Genomic DNA, 22,211 nt, shown 5'->3' on the forward strand with positions numbered 1-22,211 from the left:
CTTCACAGAAGTGGACTCTCCGGCTGTCACTCCACAAAGCATCTACGAGTGTGTGGAAAAAAACACAGTTTTATGGAAAGTTAAAAAGGCTCTTTGTACATGTGGGAATTTCACATCAGTGAGCTGGTGACTAAATTCTCACTCTTTACACTGGGATAGATCCCAAACATTAAGGATTTAAGCGTAAATAGGAAACGATCAGGGACTAGAAGATTTGGGTAAGCTGTTTAGAGTCTTGGAAAGGTGAAGGCATTTCTAAACATGGCCCTAAACTTTAGAGGCAAGGCTGAGAAATTCAACTAGATGGAAATCAAAGCTTTCTGCAGAGCAAAACTACCTAAGCAAAGTCAAAAAACAAGCCATAAACTCTGGAGGACATCCTCGTACCTCACATTACGAAGGACCAATCTTGATAAGATTCATATAAAGAGTTCCTACAATTCAGTTAGAAAATAACCTCTAATACAAAACGATCTGGGAATATTCCTGGAAAAAAAATGCAAATGAACAGGAACAGGCTTCAATCTCCCTCCTTAGAATTTGTAAGGCAAATTAAAAAGTACCCAGACACCTTTTTCTCTTTCACCTAACAAATCTGTGAAGATCAAAGAGTTTAATCAAACCTGAAGGGCCAGACTGTGAGCCAACAGATATTCTTATGTTTATTGAGCCTTGGGGAATTCCTCTTCGGAGATGTTCACAGAAGTGTGAACTCAGCATGCACTCAGATCTTGGTCATGGGGAGATGGGCCCATACTGATTCAAAAACTATTATGATATTGCTCTGAGAAGATGTGACCTCCCCCCCGCCCCCCAAAAAAACCTATTATGATAGGGTAAGTGCAGAAGGAAACTGGAAAGCTTCGTGTACTGGTTGGAAACAGCCTACCAGATTCAACTTTAGCTCAGAAAAGGAAAGAGCAGAATAATGTGTTCAAAAACTTTTGTAGCGGTAAAAACAAAAAATACACATTTTATTTGCATGTTTCAAAGACATAGAATGACTGGAAGAATCCAGCAGCAGGGACACCGATTGACCCTGGGGGAGGGAACCATGTAGCTGGGGGAGGAGGTGGAGAGCTATACTTGTTTGTACCATTTGAACTTTATACTGCGGTTGGGGATGAAGGTTTATTGGAGGGGAGAGAGGGGAAGCTGACCCAGCAAGCCCAAGGTCATTGAAGGCTAAAGAAGAGGAGTGGAGGGTGGAGACCGAAGGAGGAAGGAAGCCCAAGGTGTGAAGCACAAGAAATCCTTTGTTCCTTTGGAATCCAGACCGGGCCATCCACACCCCTGGCAGCAGGGGGGCTCTTGCGGTTCTCAATTTAAAGGGACAGAGGTCAGTTCTGGATTTTGCTGAGCTGCGATTTTAGTGCATTACGCTGACCCAGAGTTATGCTGGGGACAGCAGCTTTGGTCAGCACTGGGGACTGTTCCACCCAAGCCCCATCCCCTGCCCTAGGCTGGGCTCAGAGATACCCCCACCAGGGCTCCTCATTCCAAGGGCCTCCCCTAAGTGTCACTTCAGTGTGAGATTACTGTTCTCAAGTTCTTTACCACGTAGGAGGGGAGGCAGCAGACACCCCCACCCCACTGCTCCATCTGGGGTGCTAGTGAACTTGTAAATGGACAGGGAGCCCTGGACTGGAGTCTAGAGACCTCTGCTAAGTAACAATGTTAGCAATGGAAAGAACCCTAGTACCCACTTTGAGGGGCTTCATTTTGAGATGGGAAATAGGTCCAGCAATGAGTGGATGGACCCTGGTTAGAGGCTCTTGCATATGCACAGTTCTGTATCCTACCTCACGGCATATAGAAAAATGAATTGCAACTAGATCAGATGGTCAACTGTCAAGAATAAAATTAAAATGTTAAAAGAAAACTTAGAATACATCCCTTAAAATACAGGGATGAAAAATAATGTCTTAAGCAGGAAACTGGGAAACCATGAAGGAGTAACCAAAGTTACTTATTTGGCTACATTTTTAAAAATGTTATGTAAGTATAAAAAATATGGAAGTAAAAAGGATAGAAGTCATCAATTAAGTCAAAAGACAAATGGGAGAAAATATATGCTCAGTATATGATAAAGAATTAATATACTTAAGATAGAAAGAAAACTTACACATTGAAAAAAAGACAACCGAAAAGAAAAATTGACACAGGATATATACAGGCAGTTTACAGGAGAAGATGAGAAAAGATGCCAATGACATGCAACATATAAGCATATGAAATGCTGCTCAATCACACTGGTGTTTAACATGTTTTAATACAAATTAAAACAAGACACTTTGTCAAAAGCAGCACAGGTAGCCTTCTAGAGTTGCAGGGAACTGGCACCTCACGTTCTGCTAGTGAAAATGTGAACTCCCCGACCTTTTGAAGGTTACTGTGGCAACATTAATATGTAATAGAAAACACAAAGATCTAAAGACAGATACAACAGTTTTGGCTGCATAAGTGTTTATAGTCACAGAAACTTGGGAACTCTGTGAGGGGGATGGGTGAATAAATTATAATTATAGATATACTATGAATTTTTACAGAACTTTTAGGAAGGTCTGTGGGTCTTCTGAAGGAATATCAATCAAGTGGAAAAATCCAACTGCTGGAGAACATGGATACATCCCATTTCCAGACTGGAACACCCTCAAGTCTGCTAACTAGCTCTGTTAGTATGGACCAAGTGAAGTGCTCCCCATCCAACCAGAGGGGAGGGCTGTTAGAGAAATGGGGAGACACAAATTTTTCCCATAGACAGTCTGTGTATGGCCACAATGAGCATTATTATGTTTGCTTTAAAAATTTCGAAGGTTTACAAAAGCAAAAAAGAAAAGAAAAAAAGAAAAAAAGCCACTATAATTCAATTTTATCCAAATAATTGTTGGAAGAGCTGCAGCACTTGGATTTTAGGGACTCCTTCAAGGCCGCTCCATCTACCCAGTGGCAGAAAAGGAAAAAGTGCTGCCATTCTTCCCTCTTACTGCCCTTCTCCTCCCACCTGCCTCATCACTTGCTCAAATCAGCCTACCTTCCTTCATTTTTTCCTTCCTGGTTACCAGAAGCAAGTAGTGCCACGGCCCTTGACCCAGCCTCATCTCCTATCACTTACCTTTCAGCTAGAGGTAGGTACTCAGCCATGTACACATTGTGGAAATGATTGAGCCCTCAGGCACCCTGGCTGCTCTCTCACCCTACCTGTTCTCCATAACCCACCCTGACTCCTCCAAGTGCTTCCTGTGTACAAGGCCCTGTGAGGACCCTAGGTCAGAAGGAACTCCTCCCTCTGTCTGCTCATGGCCTCCAACTCTATAGATGTGCCGTGTTCTGTCACCCCACCCCACCCCACCCCATGGCTCATTTTCTGAAGGAAGGAGCTGGGTCAAACCTTATGTGGTCCAGCAGGGAGGGATGGGTGCAGACAGTTACTTTTCCTCTTTGTCCTAATGCCCCAATTTGTCAGCATAAACTAGACCAGGGTGCCTAGACATCTGAGTTTCATAGGAATAGATTCTCCAAAAGTTTTGTGAAGAACATAGGATTTCTGAAGCTCTATTTTACCAAAAGAGCTTTTTGATAAAAGAGAATTTTTCTTAAGTCCAACTACCATCTATTATTATCATTTCATAAAGGAAAGGCATTTTCGAACCAAAAAAGTAAGAAGTAGTACATACTGTTAGAAGCAACAGACTACCCTTCCTGGCTCCTCCCTGCAGTTACCTAAGCAGAGGTTAAAAAAAAAAAAAAAAAAAGAAAGAAAAAAGTCTAACATGTCTAAAATTAGAGTTCCAAGAGATCAGGAAAGAGAGGAGGGAGAAAAAATATGTGAAGAAATAATAGTCAAATATTCTCAAATTTGGTGAAAGACATTAATTTACAAATTCAAGCAACTCAGTGAACCCTAAGAAAAATGAATACAAAGAAAACCACACCCAGGCATATCATAGTCAACTACTGAAAACCAAAGATAAAATACTGAAAGCAGCCAGAGAAAAATGACATTCAGGGGAACAACTGGCATGACTTACGACTTCTTAGCAGAAATAGTAGAGGTCAGAAGACAGTGAAATGTCATCTTTAAAAAGATACTGGCATAAAGAAAGAACTGTCAATCCACAATGCTATATCCAGCAAAAAAATCCTTTAAGAACAAAGACAAAGGCATTTTTAAATAAAAGAAAACCAAAAGAGTGTTGCCAGTTGAACTGAATGACAAGCAAGAAAGACACACAAACACATCATCATCATCATCATCATCATCATCATCACCACCACCATGAGGGTAAAGAATACAGGAAACTTTGGGAGGTGATGGATATATTTATGGCATATATTGTCAAGATGGTTTCGGTTATATACTTATCTTTAAACTCACCAAGTTGTACACATTAATATGTAGTTTTCCGGATATCAATAATATTTAACCACTGCTTTGGTACAAAGATCAATATAATCCATGCTAGGTTCATAATTAATATGTTTTTTCTTCTGATTTTAACATAAATTGACATTATACATTTCCATGGGCCCTGCATGGGGAGAACAGTCGGGATGGGGCTGCGGAAGGTAGGGTGGCGGTGGGTTCGGTCGGGTGGAGGTAAAGGGGGAGGGGGCCTGAAACCTGCCGCCTCTGAGCTCCCTCCGCCCACCTTATCCTCCCTCCCTCCGCCCCTCCCTCTATCCTTCCGCCCCTCCTCTCTTTCTTACCTCCGCCCTCCGCCCCTCCTCCCTTTCTTCCTTCCCTCCGCCCCTCCCTCTGCTCTCTGCCTTCCCGCGCACTCCTCCAGCTCTCAGTCAGAGCCCGCGGGCCGGGTGTAATGAGCGGCCTCTTAAGACGCGCCGTGCTTGAAGGGCTGCTGTGTGGCCCGCGGGCCCTGGTCCCCAGCCTGCTCGCACGCCCCAGCTCAGGTGAGTCGGGAGAGGGGGACGGGCGGACGGGAGGTGCCTCCCAGCCTTTGTTGGCGCACGTGCGGACACGACGGGGCGGGGGCGCGCCGCAGCAGCCTGACTTGCCAGGGGGCTTGGGCACTACGCCAGGGGAAAGTGTGGGAGGCTCTGGGGGCACAACTATTCCGAAAGGTGCAGGCTGGAGGGGCGCGTTCCCGCCAGGACCCAGCCAGAGCCCTGCATCCCTTCCCCACCGCTTATTGCCACCCAACCCCCACACCCGCCGCCCACCACCCAAGGTTGCTTCGGGGCAGGGGGGCCCGGAGCAGGAGGAAGCCAGAGGCCTAGTGGCCACATTGGGGGTCCTAGCCGACCTGGGGCTCCTGAGGGGGGGGGTCATTCTCAGCAGATGAACACTCCCCACGGAACTACTGTCCTTGAGACATTTACCTGAGACATTTACCTGACCCTGTGTCCGCATAGCTGTACCTGTTTGGGGTCCAGGGTCCGTATCTGTAAGGACCTATGCCCTAGCTGAGAGCCAAATGTCATGGTGTTCCAAACGCTGGGAAAAACGAACTGCCATCTTCCAAGACACAAGCAAGCTGGTAGCAGGCCAGGCTAGATAGCGGGTCCCTAGGCACTGGGTTTTGGGGTAATAAACAAGCCAAGGGGGCTTCCTTAGGTGGGTCTCATTCAGTCCTGAAGAGATGTGCTGGGCACCCACTGCCTGCTCTCCAGCCCAGCACAGGTTCATTTTCCTCCTGGGGATGAGGAACAGTAGCTACAGATGTCTCCAGGGATGCTGGCCCGCCCCAACCCTACTCTCTTTTCTCTACTAGTTGTCTTTGCAGGATTTTGCAGGATTTTGCAGGACGTCCAGACCCTGGGCTCCTCTCAAAAGCATTATTCGACCCTGGACCCAATGTGGAGGTTCTAACTCTGGAAGTGGCCTGGAGCTATAGGAGGGTGATGCAAGCCTCCCATCTCCTTGGCTGTGTTAGGGCAGGACTCGATGCTCTCCTTGGGTTTGGAAGCAGCCAACCTTGAAATCCCACAGCCACAGAGAGTTTCTGCCAGGCCAATAATAGGGTATGAGAGGAGGAGCCCTCCAGGTCTCCCTTCCTGCAGACAGGGATCCCTCTACCTTCTCAATCCCCAGGTCCCTTTTGTCTTGGTGTTGAGGCCCACCTGGTGGGGAGAGTGCACTTCACTTCTCCCTACGTCCCTACTCTTCCTTCACCTCAGACTCAGAAGATGGGCTCTGGGTCCCTGGTAATATGGCAGGTGGGGGTTCAGACAGTGTCTATGTCATCACCCCCAAGGTTAGGAGTCAAAAGTGAGATCAAGAGTTGTGTTTTCATTCCAGCACAGCATCTCTAGGCCTCCCTGGGCTTCCTGGCTCTCTAACATGGCTTCTCAGGGGACACCAGCTCCATCATGGGCACGTCTGCCACTGCCTAGGAGGAGCAATGGCCCCTCTGACAGGCTGGAAGCCCCCAGGAACCCACAGCCCTGGTTGTCCCTGACAGGCAGCACCATGCTGCACAGTTCTTGGCTGTGGACACCACACTTCTTCCCTCCAGAGCTGCTCTGGTTGGAGGCAGACACTGAAGCCCAGATGATACCTGGTCTCTGGCAGGGAACTCAGGTCCGGAGATGTGAAAGAGTGAGACAGCCACACTGACCTTTCCACTTCTCCTAAAGGAGGGCCCGCCTGGACCCAGGAACGGACCCTGGTTGCTGTGAAGCCAGATGGGGTGCAGCGGAGGCTTGTTGGGGATGTGATTCGGCGTTTTGAGAAAAGGGGCTTCAAGCTGGTGGGGATGAAGATGCTACAGGTACCAGGGCTCTAGTACTGTGGGTATCCCTAAGGGCATTAGGGGGAGGGCTTCTCACAGACCTCAGGTCCTCAGCCCTTCATGTCTCAGCCCTGCCTTGGGAGTGTCCTAGTATTGGCAGGAGGGGGAAGGATAGGGAGGTGGTATCTGCCCTGCACTGCTGTAGCTGGTATGCCAGCCCATGTAGGTGTTATCTGTAAAGTCACTGCCCCAGTGCCCAGTGGGGTTGCCTCTCACCCCTCCCAATGCCACCCAGGCACCAGAGAATGTCCTTGCTGAGCACTACCATGACCTTCGGAGGAAGCCCTTCTACCCAGCCCTCATCAGCTACATGAGCTCTGGCCCTGTGGTGGCCATGGTATGTTCTGGCAGGGGTGGTAGACGGGGTGGAGGGCCCTGGACTGAGCTCAGAGCTGCTGAGCCCTTGGTGATCCCCACTTCTCCCAACCTTTATCTCTCTGCTGCAGGTCTGGGAAGGCCCCAATGTGGTCTGCACCTCGAGGGCCATGATAGGACACACTGATTCGGCTGTCGCTGTCCCCGGCACCATCCGAGGAGACTTCAGCATCCACATCAGCAGGTACAGGGGCCCTGACACACTAACCCACTGGGAGCTGATAGGCCAGCTCATCGTCTTGCTGGGGCAAAGGTAAAGGCAGAAGAGACTTAATGGTGGGACATCACACCTATTGTTTGCTAGTTCAATTTTTTCAAGGTCTTTTCACACACACTGGAGATGATAAAGCATTCCCTGCATGTTATGTACTCTGACATCATTATCTGTTATCTGATTCTATCTTGCCAGACACCCCAAGGGATTGGTATGGGAGGACTGGTGGGAAAAGTAGGCTTCTAGTAACAGTCTGGGCTGGTCCATGAGGTTGTGGATAAGAGGCTGCGGCCAGGCTGGAACCTAGTTTCCCAGCTCCCCTTTTCTTTTCCCCTCTATACAATCACCCAGCTTGCTCCCTAGATAGTAGAGCAGCAGTCCCTAACATTTTTGGCACCAGGGACCGGGTGCTTTTATGAGAATCTAATGCCTGATGATCTGAGACAGTGATGCTAGCGTTGGAGAGGGGCTGCAAATACAGATGAAGCTTCGCTTGCTCCCCTGCCCGCCACTCACCTGCTGTGTGGCCCGGTTCCTAACAGGCCTCGGATCAGTACCGGTCTGCTCTGCGGCCTGGGGGCTCGGACCCCTGCCGTAGGGGATCAGCAGACTGTTCCCAGGACTCCCAGAGTGCATGTTGAAGCCTGTGTCTTATCTCTGCCTCCTATCGCCCGGCACAGGAATGTCATCCATGCCAGCGACTCCGTGGCGGAGGCCCAGAGGGAGATCCAGCTGTGGTTTCAGAGCAATGAGCTGGTGGACTGGGCAAACGAAGGCCACTGCAGCAGCTTCAACCCAGCCTGAACCTCAAGCTGCTCTCAGCCATCCCAGCATCCACCCAAGACTTACTACCTCTGTACACAAGAACTTGAGCCCACCCCCATGCTCTGAGGATCTGTCCCAGACCACCTTCCTGTCCACCTTCAGCCCACTCCAGCCCGCAGCAGTTGAGACAACTTTGTGTGCCTTTTAGTATCCGAAGCCATCAAGAGATTGTACCAAATCCTTTCTGTACCAAAGTGCCAGACAACCTTTCCAGTGTCTCCAAAAGTGGGTAGTTTGACCTCCCTCCCCCAAGACGGGGGGGACATTAAAATTCACTGTGCTATGTATAGGAGTGGAGTACTCATTACAGCTAGGTAGCAGTGAGGCTTTCATGCAAAGCTGTAAGTAGTTTGAGAGTAGAGATGAAACTTACCATCTTACACATCAGTAGAGAATAACTGCTGAATGTATGACTTAGAGGTCCAGAGACCTCCATCTGAAATTTGAGGAAATCTAAGCTGGCCCAGGAGCTGGTGCTGTCCCAAACCCTTCTTGATCTGAAGGAGGAACTGCCTGCCTTGGGAAAGGCTGGAGGGTGGCAAGAATATGGTAGCTGAGATCACCCCCAGGGCAGAAAGCCTGGTGATTAGAACCCCCTCACCTCTTCACGGTTTCAGGTGGCCATGTGGCTGAGGCTGACTGAACTGCCTGGTGTCTTCTTGTTCTCACCTTGACACTACATCACGCCCCTCACCCCTGGTCACCAAGTGACCATACTCACTTGTCACAAGTACTGGACACTGCACATCATTTTATCTGCTGAGGCTGACTTGGTCTTCATTTTATTTTTTTGACTTCTTGGTGATGGATGCCCTGGGCCTAGATTCACAGCATTTATCATTTCCTGTGCTTGCATGTGAGGGCACGGATGAAGTACCCTGACCTTTATCGGCCTCGAAAGGGGTCATTTTGAGAACTGGCACCAGGGCTGGCTACAGGAGGAGGCAAAAGCCTTTCTGGTTTTCCATAGCTTTTCTAGGCTGAGTCTCCTTCCCTCATCTTTTGTGATATTTATGGAAGGGAGGTGTCCGGGAGGCACAAGGGCATTTACATGCTGAGCACCTTGCAACCAGCTGTTTTAAATGCACTCCCGGGCCAGCCTGCGAGCCTGACCTCAACCCTGAAACTGAATGTCCGTTGTGTCCGCCTGGCTCCGACCACGGCACTAATGACCAATCTTGTGAAAAGGACTTAATATTATGGAAGGTTTAGAGGCTCCTCACACAGTCTCAGCCGCAGAAACAGGCCTGCAGGGCTTCACCTGCACCCGCCGTAGTTCCCAAACTGACCAGCCACAGTCCCAGCAGGCTGTGCGACCACAGTGAGCGGAATGTCCTGGAAGAAGCTGGGAGGTCTGTGGGCGGGGCTAGCGGGGTGGGCGGTGGTCCTACGAAAAGCGAGGGGCAGTTGTGGTTGCGGTAAGCCAGGCGTCCTGAGAGGGCTCAGGGCCTCTGTGGTCTGGGCGGCAGCGATGGACTAGGCCTCTGGATCCCTGGGCGGAGCGGATGTCTAGGGGTAACGTCACGAGAGTGGTTCCTGTTGCGAGAGTGCCACTCCAGAGGCGGAGGCTGGTGATCTAGTTCAGCGCTGGTCCTTGCTGTCCTCGCCGCCCCCGCTCCGCACCCACCGCCATGGCCCAGCCGCCACCCGATGTTATAGAGGACGACTGTCTTCCTGAGTACCACCACCTCTTTTGCCCCGACCTGCTCCGGTGAGGGCGGAGTTGGGAGCTGCCTCGGGAGCGGGACCATGGACTCTGGGCTCCCGGGGCAGCAGGGCTGGGGACTGGAGGCACCCGGAGAGTGGGACCGGGGATTCGAAGCGCCCAAGGGTGTTTTGATCTTTGCATTGGAGAGAGCACGATCTGTTTGGCTTGGCCAGAAATGGTCGGTATTCCCAATGCTAATCCTGGGAGGGTGGGAGTGAAGGGCAGGCTGAGGAAGGCTTGTAAGTTTTGAAAACGTTACTCAACTGATAACTATATAAATAAAAAATCATAGGTTGAAATAGGTTTTCCCAAAGACCCCAAAAGCCTAGGAATGCTGATTTATAAAGGAGCATTTAATTTTCTCTCAAAAATCGTTCACATTCCCTGTTAATCCAAATTTGGTAGAAGTGCTCAGTGCAGAGGGTCAAAATCCTCCTAGAGCTGTTGGCTTCCCCTCACTCCCACAGTTAACAGTGATATTTAAGAGCCCTTTGTTTTCTTTTCTCAGGGGCAAAGTTGCTTTCATCACAGGCGGTGGCTCTGGGATCGGGTTCCGGATTGCTGAGATCTTTATGCGGTGAGCACTGCTGTATGCTCTGTACCCATCCCCCACCTCCCCTACTGACCCTAACTCCTCATTGCATGGACCCCGCTGGATCCTGGGATTCCTGGGCAAGGTGCTGGTGGGTGTAGGAACCGCTCTAAACAATGGACCATCAGAGAGAATCTGAAAGGGGTCAAATGCTGTCCCAGGGGAGGCAGGACTCCAGGGTCTTCTCCTAGAGATTAGTCAACACGTGTGGCTCAAGTCTCAGCATTCTCATTTGTACAAAGAAGGAAGGTTCAGCAAGTTGAGGTAACTACTGCAGGATCCCCTGGGGACTCGCTGAGCCAAAGTCAGAGAGGGCTGAGTTGGATGCAGAGCACAGTGTCTGTTGAGACACAAATTCTGTGGGTTCCGGCCCAGATCAGCAATTTGTTACCCTCACCTGGGAGAAGCCCAGAGTTAGGCTGGGGTTGGGGGAAAGAGAGCTTGTTGCTATCCTACGGCCCTCAGTTTTCCTGGGCCCCCACTTTTTATATCAGAGAAGTGAGTCCCACTGGACAAGATTTTGGGATTCATTCATTACAGAACTTGTTTTCCAAGCTGATGGGTTTGGGTATGTTGCTTCTCTGAGCAGAGCATGGATAGTTGGTCAGGGGCTTATTGAAGAGTAGGTGGAACCTGCTTAGCAGGTAGTAGCTGCTATTGTTACTGTGAGGCTAAGTTTGTCAAGAGGTAAGGCAAGAGAGATGCCCAGGCTTCAGAATGTGCTCTCTGTCCTTCACTCCAACCCCACAGGGAGCGGGGGAGGGGGGAGGAACATGTAGTGCTGAGCCAGGGTAACCCAGCTGGCCCTGTGTAGGTGCTGGGCCCCCATCTAATGCTTATAGCTGGTTTGGTGCTATGCACATGGTGTTTGGGACAGAGCCCATATCCCTGTGTAACTGAGATACCTGGTGCCAGAGAGGCCAGCCCAGAAACCCTGGGGTGAGACCAGTGGCACCCACCTGAGGTCCCGGCACAGTCACTCAGCCCTGTTCAGACCACTGTGTTGGCTACCAGCTGTGCTTTCAGCCCTGGGCTCGTGCTTCAGCCTGAGAGACCCTGGGGAAGGGGGCTCTGCTTAGAGCTCTGGGCAGGAGCCCACCTGGATCTGTTCCTTGTACCTTACCCCCCTCATGCCTGCCCTCTGGCTTTGCAGGCACGGCTGCCACACAGTCATCGCCAGCAGAAGCCTTCCGAGAGTGTCGTCGGTAAGGGGGTCTCTTCTGTGTCCACCCCATCCACGGGTTGCTGTGGAGACCCAGAGCCTCAGCCTGGAGGGTCCTGAGGCCCAGAGGATGTTGATACCAAAAGCCACTTCTCTTCCAAATATGGAGTTTCAGTGAAAGTGGCCTCCTAGAGACACCCTTGGCTTTTTAAAAAATCTAATTACTGGATCCTGTGAGAGAGCCTTCATGTTGGGTGGCACTGATCAAGAGACATCTCTGAGCTCACTAGGATTATAAAGGTGGTTTGCATGTCCCACTCACCCAGGAGGGCAGGCAAGCTGGTCTCTGGGCAGGGACTGGAAGTCAGCTGGAGCTAACTCATTAACTTGTGATGAGTGGCCTGGAGGGTGATATGGAGGGAGGAACCTGGAGCAGGTAGGGTAGGAGAGAGTGTGGGATATCTTAGAATTGTTTACCAGGGGTCACAGACCCAGGGAATGGCCCCTTGCTAGCTGCACTTCCCCAGAATGGGGTCCAGTAGCAAACCCTGGCTTCCCAGCAGAACCTGGACACATCATCCTTCTCAGATCCTAAAGGGCTATTCCTCCAGGCTGAGGCCACTGGGCTGCTGCCTTCCTTTCTTCTTCCTGTCCGGCTTCTAGGCTGCCAGAAAGCTGGCTGCTGCTACTGGCCAGGAGTGCCTCCCTTTATCTCTGGATGTTCGAGCTCCCCCAGCTATCATGGCCGCTGTGGACCAGGCACTGAAGGAGTTTGGGAAAATTGACATTCTCATAAACTGTAAGTCACTGTTAAAAGGCTTTCTGATGGGTCAGCAATACCAGACCTCTGTGCTTAGAGGTCCCAGAACTTCTGTTCTCAACTCCAGGCCACTGTCTCAGCCCAACTCTGCTCCTTCTGGGTCACCTCAATATGAACCTGGCTGAATGAAAATCAGGGGCATTCTTGGGCCTCCTTCCCTGTCTGGCTTGGAGCACCCTGAAGATCTATCTATAACTGCCTGGAGCTCCAGCACCCTCCGCTGTCTCCTTCCACCCTGCAGGCGCAGCTGGAAATTTCCTGTGCCGGGCCAGCACATTGTCCTTCAATGCCTTCAAGACTGTGATGGAAATTGATACTTTGGGCACCTTCAACATGTGTCGTGTGCTCTACGAAAAGTTCTTCCATGTGAGTGTCCTCTTGACTGGGGCTTCCCCTCTTCTGGAGGTCCTCTCTCTTACAACCCCCGTCCCCCACCCCATGTGTTGTAGGACCATGGAGGAGTGATTGTGAACATCACAGCAACCCTGGGTAACCGGGGACAGGTGCTCCAAGTGCATGCAGGGTCTGCCAAGGCAGCTGTGGGTATGGCACCCCCTCTGGTCTGCCCACCTGGGTTCCTGTTGGGTCTCTCTCATTCCTGTCTCTGGAGGCTGGCAGTGTCCGAGTGGGCAGGGGAGAGGCCTAGCCCTAGCTCTGAGCCTTCACTTGCACCCAGGCCACTTCAGAAGGCAGAGCAGCCCTGCATGCTCCCTCATGTCTGCCTTCCTTCCATGCAGATGCAATGACGCGGCACTTGGCTGTGGAGTGGGGTCCCCAGAACATCCGCGTCAACAGCCTTGCCCCTGGTCCTATCAGTGGCACAGAGGGCTTCCGGCGGCTAGGTAAGGCTCTCAGGGAGCCCAGGCCCCCTTGGATGCTCCCCTGGGCACAGGCCCCACAGTGTCTCAATGGGCTTCCCTCTCATCTGCCTGGAACAGGCCCAGGACAAATGCCAAATCCTCATGGCGCCCTGGGGCCAGCAAAGAGTCTGTTTCCAGGTCAGGTCAGGGCTATTTGTGGTCAACACACACCTGCAATGGACTAATAGTCAGCCAGACTTGGGCAGCTGCTTCCTGGAGGTAGAGGCCACAGGGCTGCTGGCCTTGATGTGTGAGTCAGACATAAAGTAAGGCTTCCATTGAAGCTTCCAGAACTTTGGCAGGGTGTACATTAAAAAGCCCTATACTGGTTCTATGGTGATAGTACTCTGTACCTGGCCTGGCCTGCTCTGCCAGGATGATGCTAACAGTGACCCTAACATTTCCGGATGTGGTTTAGGGACAGCTGGGCAAGGGAGGGTGGAGGGCCCTGGGATCTTGGGGCTCACAGGAGCTCATCTCTCAGGTGGTCCTCAGGCCAGCATGAGTCAGAAGGTCCTGGAAACCCCCCTGCAGAGGCTAGGGAACAAGACAGAGGTCGCCCACAGTGTGCTCTATCTGGCCAGCCCTTTGGCATCCTACGTGACTGGGGCTGTACTGGTGGTCGACGGTGGAGCATGGCTGACGTTCCCTAATGACATCAAATTGCTGGCGGATTTCTCATCCTCTGCTAAGCTCTAGGTGATGTATTGTTCCCATCTTCTGGGGAGTTACCGGTGTCCATGGCCCCCTTTCCAAAACCCCCACCCAGTAGGCTCACGGTCACTATCTGGGTCCTGATACGTTTCCCCTCAATTCCATGGGCATATTTCTAGATGTGTTCTTGGGCACTTTGGGCTTCTACTATCCCAACAGACCAGTCCATATGTAGGGCAAGGCTGGGGAGGAGTCTTCTTGGGCAGATGGGTGATGCCGGGGGGAGCCCAGCCAATGGAGCTGTACCCCAGACCTCAGGGCCCCCTGCAAACCAGCACGGTCATGGCTTGCCTGCAGTGGACAAGAAGTCCTCTCTTGTTTGCAACTCCCCTGGGTGACCATCTCCGTAGGCCTGAGGGCTGGCTGGGTCTGTGGGGGATGGGAGGAGGGTGCCTTTGCTCTCTGCCTTTCCCTCTTTCCCCTAATCCTAGTGGTGTGGCTGGCCCATGAGGCCCACTCACCCTGGTTCTCTGAGCAGCAATTTTCTCCAAGGAAGGCTGAGGACCTGCTCGTACCTCTGAACTGCTCTGCTCCCCGAACCTCCTAGGTCCCTATCACAAGGTGGTGGTAGGAATGTTCTAGGACTTTGGCTGTCTTCTGTCCTGTCTGAGGGGGTGGGTGTGGTAGAGGGACACCCCAGGACTTCAGTTTAGTCACACTGTAAAGCTGAGTTTGGAGCAGGCTTCCTCGATGACTCCCATCTTCCCTGGAGGCAGGTTGGTTTGTGGGCACAGGTGATGCTGAGAAGCCCACCTGCATACATGTTCTCAGTGCCTGTGGGTGACCAGGCAGCAAGGGCGGGAGGGGTGAGCCCTGGGCTGGTAAACCAGTTACTGAGGTGAGGAGCACTCATCTTAGGGAGCTCTGGGAGATGGCAGAAGCAGGCTGCTGGTGTCCACCCCCCAGGGGACAAGCAAGGCTTGGCTGCCTGCTGCCCTTGCCCAAGCACTCGTAGGTGCTGCCCAGGAGGCAGATACAGCCCCCTAGGTTGTGCAGGAGGCGGGCACCTGTGCCCCTCTGTCCTCTGTGACCTTGGCGTCTGTTGGTGTTTCTTGCAGAAGCTGGACAGCTGAGGCAAAGGAGGCATTCTGAAGGGGAGGCTTGTCGGCAGCCCACTTTTAAGATTCCTGGGACCTGCCTCTCACCCAGCTGAGCACTCAGAACCGATCCCCCTGCAGAACATCTGAAGCAGAGACTGACCCCTCCTCTTAGAGCCGTGCTGTGTCGCCCCTGCACAGGCGGTGAGGCCAGCCCACACCACACAGATGCCTCCCAAGGGGTGCTGGGATGTGGCCCTCCCTGCCCCTGATGCAGGGTTAGGGGTTATCCTGCTTGCCTGCTCTGCCTATCCCCGGCCTGGGCTGGCCTCCTTTCTCTTGATGGAGTCTAGTTGGCGCCCCAAGATTTGAGGCCCTCAAAGCTCTACATTGGCCCTTTGACTAGTCACACGGTTCCACCCCTCCTGGTTCTGCTGCTTCTTGTCAGTACCACCCACTTACATAAGCACAGTTCTTAGGGCTTTGCAGAAAATGCATTTCCTTAAAAAATAATCTTTTTACTGTAAAAACATCTATTCATTGGACTTTGCAAACATTTTTAGAAGGAAAGGAAGACACTTGAAGCACTGGTGATCTGGTCATTTATAGGTAGGGGTCGTGTTTCCTTTTCTTTGTGAAGAGTTTAGAAACCACTTCCTACCTAATGCTTGAAGCCCCATCCTCATGCAGGTGGAGTCTACCCAAGGCAAGGAGAGGCTATCTGCTCCCCTAGTGGGAGGGGACATTCTTGGACAGGCTGGGCCCCTAGGAAAGCTACCTTACCTCTGCAAAGTCCCTATTCGCTCTCGGTTCCTGCTGCAATCAGAGTGCTGAGCGTGGGTCCTCTGCCCCAGATACCCACGCTCACTTGTCCCTTGTCCAAGTCTTTTAATTTTTTGAAAAGACACTACCTCTTTCTACCTTCACAGGTGCAAGGGAATGTCAGGGAAACCCCAGGACCATCCCAGCTGGGAGGCTACTTGACAGAGGGAGCACCACTTGCTAGTTAAAGGTGTTCCTTATTGTCACAGAGACCAGAATGTGGTGGCACCAAGTCCACCAGTAAGGCAGAATGAATCCTTATGATGCTTCTGGAGGGATAAGACAAAGCAGTGAAAGCAGTTATTGGGGACACCTGGCCAGTGAGAGGCAGAGGCAATCATGAGACTACTCCCCTCATATGCCAGAGAGCTTGGGCCTGCTGTCCTTCTCTGAGGAGCAGGCCCTAGGGGATAGCCTAAGGCCAAAGGGTGTCTCACCAGCAATGACCAGACTCTGCTGGGCTCTCCCAGTGTGAAGGCTGGGACACACAGTTGAGGTACAGGTTCTAGCAGTAAGCCTTTTGTTACTGTATTAGGGTTCTCCAGAGAAACAAACAATTATATATATAATACATATATATACACATACACATATATATCACATACACACACACACACACACACACACATAAAATTTATTAGAGGGATCAGCTAATGCAGTTGTGGAGGCTGAGAAGTCCCACAATCTGCCATCTGCAAACTGGAAACCCAGGAATGCCAATGGTGTAATTCAGTTGGAGTCTGAAGTCCTAAGAACCAGGAACTCTGATGGCCCAAGGCAAGAGAGAGAGAATGTGCCCTTCCTCTGCCTTTCTGTCCTCAGGCCATCAGTGGATTGGATTAGAAGATGCCACCCACATTCATGAGGGCAGATCTTTACTCAGTTTACTGAACCAAGTGCTAATTTCTTCCAGAGACACCCAGCTATTTGGGCATCCCTTAGCCCAGTCAGATTGACATATAAAATTAATCATCACAATTACACACACAGTAAAGTCTACACTCTTTCATTGCCTGCATGTAGTGGTCAGTTTGATTGTGAGAAATCAGCTTCACCCTGTTTGGCTTAGTTCATCGGCCCAGGCTATCATCCTGTAGGTCTAGGGCAGCCTCTGGGGGCTCATGGGTTACAACCATTCCCAGCAGGCATCATTTTCTGGGTGATGAGGCTAGCAGGCCCTAGGTATGGGCTGGTAAGGAGGATTAGGTGCACAGAGTGTGACATCAGTCCCCGCAGTGGCACTTGTTCTCAGCAAATGGCAGAAAACAGGTTATCCCTTTTCATGTTAATGCTCTCTAAAATTCTCCTAGAAAATGCCAGGTTTTCAGAAAGGAGGATAATTTTTTTATATGTGAACTCTAGTCAGAGTTTTCTGAAACCTTAGTTGTGGAAGCTGTTTTACAGGCTGCCAACTTGACTCCCCCTTCAATGGAATGAGGGTGTTTACTTTAATCTTTTCAAAACTACATAAAACATCAGCCAAAGCAGAAGGCTGCCAACCACAAAAAGATTACCATTTTGGATATGGTCTTGCAGCCCCGTTTTTACATCTTCACCGACGTCTCAGGAGGCAAATGCACAGGTTAAAAAACACTGTATGCCATATCTGTTGAATGAATAAATGAACCCCATGCTGTTGTGAGCCACGTAGGTTATTCTGCAGACGTCACTGTGATGTAATGAACATCTGGCGCATTCATCTTTGTATTAAAGCAAAGAAAACCTTAAAATTGCCTTCAATAACCAGGGCTAATATGGGGGCATTTCTCTTTCCTGATTCCTCCTGTTCTTGTGGTAACTTGGTAAAATTCAACGGTCTTGTATATGCTAGCTTTGTCCTTTAGGACCTGCAGGTCAGACTCCTGCCCTCACTAATGCCAGTTTCTCAAGTGCTGGACTTGTGCCATGTTTTCTTGGTCACTGGGTTGGCGTGCTCTCCCCATGTGTGTCTCTGGTAACTTGGAGTCGTTCACCTTATCTCCCTTCTGTTTACTTCTCCCCTTCCACGTGCACCAAGCCGTTGCTTTGCCCAGTGCTATGGCTGGAAACCCAGACATGTGTGCAACTGACCTTTCTGAACTTCCCCTTTCCTCCTTGCCTCCTGTCCTTGAAGACTGAAGCAGGGAGAGAGAAACATAATGACTCTCGGAGAATTTCAACAATTCAGGGCTCAGCAGATGTTCCTCTGTCCTCTGACCCTCACATTATGTTGTCCTTATCCTATCGGTCAGGTCTGGGCTACACACTGGGCTACAAGGTAGCATCTTGTGGTCCCTGGCTTCTCGCCAAGGCCCAGGGCAGTCCTCTCGAGCAGAGTGGATGGGATCTCCAGGGTCAGGACTTCCCAGGTTGGGCATGGGCTCCTTGGGCATTTCCTTAAGGATACTCAGGCCAGTCTCTGTTGGATGCATGTGACAGAAACCTACTCTGGCTATTCAGATCCAAAAAGAAGGATGTATAGGGAAGATCCTGGCTCCAAGGGTAGGATGTACTGGAGCTCTGGGATGAAGCTGGGACCCAGGGCTCTGGGGCCCCTTCCTTCTTTCATCTGCACCTGGCTCTATGAGCCAGCAGCTTCCTCTCCATTCAGATCAGCTGTCTCTACATCCTGGTCCCAGATGCCATGTGTAAAAGCTGTAGGCCAGGCTCCGGAAGAGAGCCTTCCTCCTGTCAGAATCATGTCCAAATTCCTGGAGAAAGGTGCACATTCACTCTGTGTGGGTCAGTGCCCAGCTCTTGTTCATTAGATGGTGACCAAGGGTTGATCGCATCATGTGAATGTGGCAACTCCCAATGCAGCCATGGGCTTGGTTGGAGAGAGGCTGTTTCCAGAAAATGTGTTATAGCAGACCATCCCACATGGGTCCTGAGTTACAGCAAATAAACTCACTAAAGACCAATGTGTAGCCTAGCAAGCTGATAATGTACGTGTGTGTGTGTGTGTGTGTGTGTGTGTTCCTTTCCAGTGATTGGATGAGTCTTGGGTGCCCCTCTCTGGTGAAACCACCAAAAGCCAGTTGGGAGATGGCCAAGGCTCCCTACAGCTGATGATCCACCCATACTCCCCACTTATGTCTGGGGCCAAGACTCTGCCTGACTCAGCTCTTCTCTACTAGGGACCATGGTGGAGACTGAAACCTTCTTTAGACTTCCCTTTTCCTTGCTCATGCTAACTGGACCCTTCAGTGAAGCAACCTCCACAGACAGTGCATTGCTTTTTTTCTATTTAACACTGGATTCTGGTTTAGGTCTCTGGGAGAACCACATTACCTTGTCAACAGGCAGAGGTCAGTGGGACTCAGTCGTTATTTACTGATTATCTCTTGCATTATTCCCTTGGCTGGTAAATATAATTAGTATAGATTTTACTAACTGATCTCTTAGAGGATAACTTTATTTCCAGATTTTGGAGTGTTTTTTTTGCGGGCGGGGGGGGGGCACCTGTATGTCACAGCATTTCAACAAGACAGTACCTTGACAGGTGTCTGTTGAAGAAGGAATAAAAAATATGCAGAATTAACTTTTAACTCTTCCACTATCACATGTGATTTGGGTAATTTTTACACAACAGGAAGAGAATAATGTGGATTAGATCTTCACCTCTTTGGAAAATGTGACCTGAGGATAAAAAAGGAAGTTCTGAATCCATGTAAATACGTCTCCTCACTGCTCCTCGGTGCCATTCCCCCAGCTGTGATTTTTGGCTGCAGAGGAGATGTGGGCGTAGAATGTGGGCTATACAGTGCTCTGGGTGTGGTGGGGACCGGAGATACCTGTCTTTGCAGGAAGATGGGAGCAGGTGCTAGCAACTTCAGAGTGAAATGTTAAAATAGGAAAACCATCCAAACCTCAGTTGAGTCAGGAGGAATTAAATTGTGCCTTACAAACTCATGTTTTATTTTTGTTCTAAGAAATGTACTTTATTAAATGTGAAAGTGAGAAAAAATTCTTCTCCACTGAATAAAATATCAGAAAACACGAGTGTGGATCTGCTCTGTGTTCTCAATGACTAGAGGCTACCGGGGGAGAGTGTGATCTAGACCTAAAACTGACTTTTCTCCACAAAATGTTAATCTTGTTTTCAAAATTGTAAATTAAAAACATTTGTCTGGCAGTTTTAGTTTATAGCTTGATTGAGATATAATTGACACACAGTAAACTGCACTTATGTAAAGCATATAATTTGATGAGTTCTGACATATCTGCACCCATGAAACCATCACCACGATCGCAATAAAGAACATGCCCATCACCTGTAAAACGTTCCCTCCTATCCCTTGGCAATCCCCCCACCCTCACTTTTCTTTCCCCATTATCCTCAAGCGATAGTTCAGAAGAACTGGTGAGCCATCCAGGATGATAGCTCAGAGCCTGGGAGGGGGAGACCAGCCAGAAAGGGGTGAACATGTGGGATAAGAGGCTCCATGAGGAGGAGGGGAACATGGCCAAAAGGTGGGAACAGTAGGAAGAGGTGCTGGGCACTTGGCTGGGTCCTGGACCCCCTCTGTAGGGTACCCAGTGCAGGCTGTTTGGTGGCCCTGCTCCTTCCTCACCCTGACCCCCATCATAGGGCTGTGGCAGTTCCCTTCTTCTTTCTACTTAATAGAACTCAGCCCCTTTCCTGCTGTCCATCTCCAGGGCCACTGAGGCCATCCTTGGCCAGCTGCCCCAAAGTGCTCTGCACAAGGCTCCCATTGGACCATTGGCTAGCTCTGCCCTGGGCTTCGTGCTCTGGGATGCAGGGCTCACTCCAAAAACCCATGTCCAGCTTAGCACAGCCCTCAGTGTTCCCTGAGGGGAGGGCCTGCCACAGATGTATCTGGAACCATCCCCCTTGGGAGGAGGGCTTCTTTAGACATCGCCAGGACCTGCTCTTCAACTCTCTCATCTGGGTTCCCAACATTACTCCACTTTTGACACAAATTACAATAAAATGGCTAATAGAGGTGACCTCACTAATAGGTGGAAAAAGAGCAAATAGTTTGGGGGAAAATGGCTTATTAAGTGAGAAAAATAAAGTCAGGGCCCAATTTACACTACATTAAAATAAACTCCAAATGGATTAAAGACATAATGTAAAAGGGTAACTACAAATATAGGCAGATATCTTTGACACTGGGTAGAGGATTTATTTAATTTAAAAAGTGTTTAATTACAGAATTTTAAAAATATGTGGACAAGACTTAATAACAAGACCATACCAAGAGATATCCATGTATTCACCACCAGGATCACCAGATGTCAATCCTTTGCCCTGTTTGCTCCTAGTCTGTCTCTTAAAGAAATTGTTACAGGTATAGTTAAATTTCTACCTTTCACCTCTTTCCTCTTCTGTCCCCTTCAACAAACTTCCCATGTTTGTTTTGGTATTTTTACTACAAATGAAGGTATTTGAAACAACAGATGTCATTGAGGATGTATTTTAAACTCCTCAGAAATGATTATTACACAATATCTGTTCTGTAACTTGTTTTTTCACATGCTTTAGAAGTCTGCCCATGTTGATGTGTGCAGATACGGTTCATTCATCGAAACTGGTACATAATATTCCATCAAAATAGACTACACCTCGGCCAGTCAGCAGTCTCTTCATGGAACTATGAAAGCCAGTGCTGTGTGAAGATACTTTTCCTGTCTCCTGTGCCACATGTCTCCTGGAAAGGTACAGAAGTGGAAGTGCTCAGTTGAAGGGCATACAGACCTTCCTTTAACCGTATTTGTAATGTGAATCCCCACACTGTACTTGGATCAGACTTAATTTTTACTCTGATTAATGTCAAATGCTATCTTTACTCATTCCCTTGAGTACCAGTAGGGTTCAGCATCTTTTTTATATGTTTATCGGCCACTTGAGTTTCATCTGGAACTTATTCATGTTCATTGTTCACTTTTGTACTGGGTGGCTGTTCTTTTATTGGTTTTTGAGAAATTCTTTGTGTATTCTGGAAATGAATCCTTTGTCAGTTATATCTGTTCTAAATCTCTTCCCAGTTGCTATGGACTGAATTGTATCCCCCAAATTCATTAGTTGAAGCCCTACCCCCAAACCCAATGGTATTTGGAGATGGGGCCTTTGGGAGGTAATTAGGGTTAGATTAGGTCACGTGGGTGAGGCCCCAATTATGGGATTTAGTGGCTTTATAAGAAGAGGAAGAGAGAACACACCTAGAAGGAGGCCCTCACTGCAAGCTGGGAGGGAGTTCTCACCAGGAACGGTTTTGCTGGCATCTTGACCTTGGACTTTCCAGTCTCCAGAAGAGTGAAAAATAAATGTCTGCTGTTTAAGCCACTCAGTACATGGTATTTGGTTATAGCAGTGTGAGCAGACTA

General features: G+C 49.7%; 2 protein-coding genes and 1 long non-coding RNA gene across 7 annotated transcripts in view; 2 read left to right on the forward strand and 1 right to left on the reverse strand.

The window, feature by feature from the left end:
• The first annotated feature begins 4,757 nt into the window (after positions 1 to 4,757).
• NME4 (NME/NM23 nucleoside diphosphate kinase 4) lies at positions 4,758 to 8,935 on the forward strand. Of its 2 annotated transcripts, none has more exons than XM_011376752.2 (5): positions 4,758 to 4,911; positions 6,598 to 6,731; positions 6,988 to 7,089; positions 7,199 to 7,311; positions 8,022 to 8,935. In XM_011376752.2, the coding sequence occupies exons 1-5, from the start codon at positions 4,821 to 4,823 to the stop codon at positions 8,143 to 8,145; spliced, it is 564 nt and encodes a 187-aa protein (XP_011375054.1). In that variant the 5' UTR covers positions 4,758 to 4,820; the 3' UTR covers positions 8,146 to 8,935. The 2 variants fall into 2 exon arrangements, with proteins under 2 accessions (XP_011375054.1, XP_011375055.1); XM_011376753.2 differs by lacking the exon at positions 4,758 to 4,911 and adding an exon at positions 5,240 to 5,982.
• A 663-nt stretch (positions 8,936 to 9,598) lies between these two features.
• DECR2 (2,4-dienoyl-CoA reductase 2) lies at positions 9,599 to 22,203 on the forward strand. 3 transcript variants are annotated; one of them, XM_011376755.2, is made up of 9 exons: positions 9,599 to 9,877; positions 10,383 to 10,451; positions 11,620 to 11,671; positions 12,292 to 12,427; positions 12,690 to 12,814; positions 12,898 to 12,991; positions 13,186 to 13,290; positions 13,793 to 14,007; positions 21,370 to 22,203. In XM_011376755.2, exons 1-8 carry the CDS (start codon positions 9,798 to 9,800, stop codon positions 14,005 to 14,007), a joined length of 876 nt encoding a protein of 291 aa, XP_011375057.1. In that variant the 5' UTR covers positions 9,599 to 9,797; the 3' UTR covers positions 21,370 to 22,203. The 3 variants fall into 3 exon arrangements, with proteins under 3 accessions (XP_011375057.1, XP_011375056.1, XP_023377078.1); XM_011376754.2 differs by lacking the exon at positions 21,370 to 22,203 and adding an exon at positions 15,081 to 17,611; XM_023521310.1 differs by lacking the exon at positions 21,370 to 22,203 and having other exon boundaries at positions 13,793 to 17,611.
• The window catches only part of LOC111730179, a 5,617-nt gene continuing 4,393 nt past the window's right edge, over positions 20,988 to 22,211 (reverse strand). For both annotated transcript variants that reach the window (XR_002776573.1, XR_002776572.1), the window contains one exon: positions 20,988 to 21,535. This is a non-coding gene — a long non-coding RNA (uncharacterized LOC111730179). The remainder of the gene's footprint in view (positions 21,536 to 22,211) is intronic.

This window comes from Pteropus vampyrus, unplaced genomic scaffold (assembly GCF_000151845.1).
Source record: "Pteropus vampyrus isolate Shadow unplaced genomic scaffold, Pvam_2.0 Scaffold303, whole genome shotgun sequence".
Taxonomy (NCBI): Eukaryota; Metazoa; Chordata; class Mammalia; order Chiroptera; family Pteropodidae; genus Pteropus; species Pteropus vampyrus.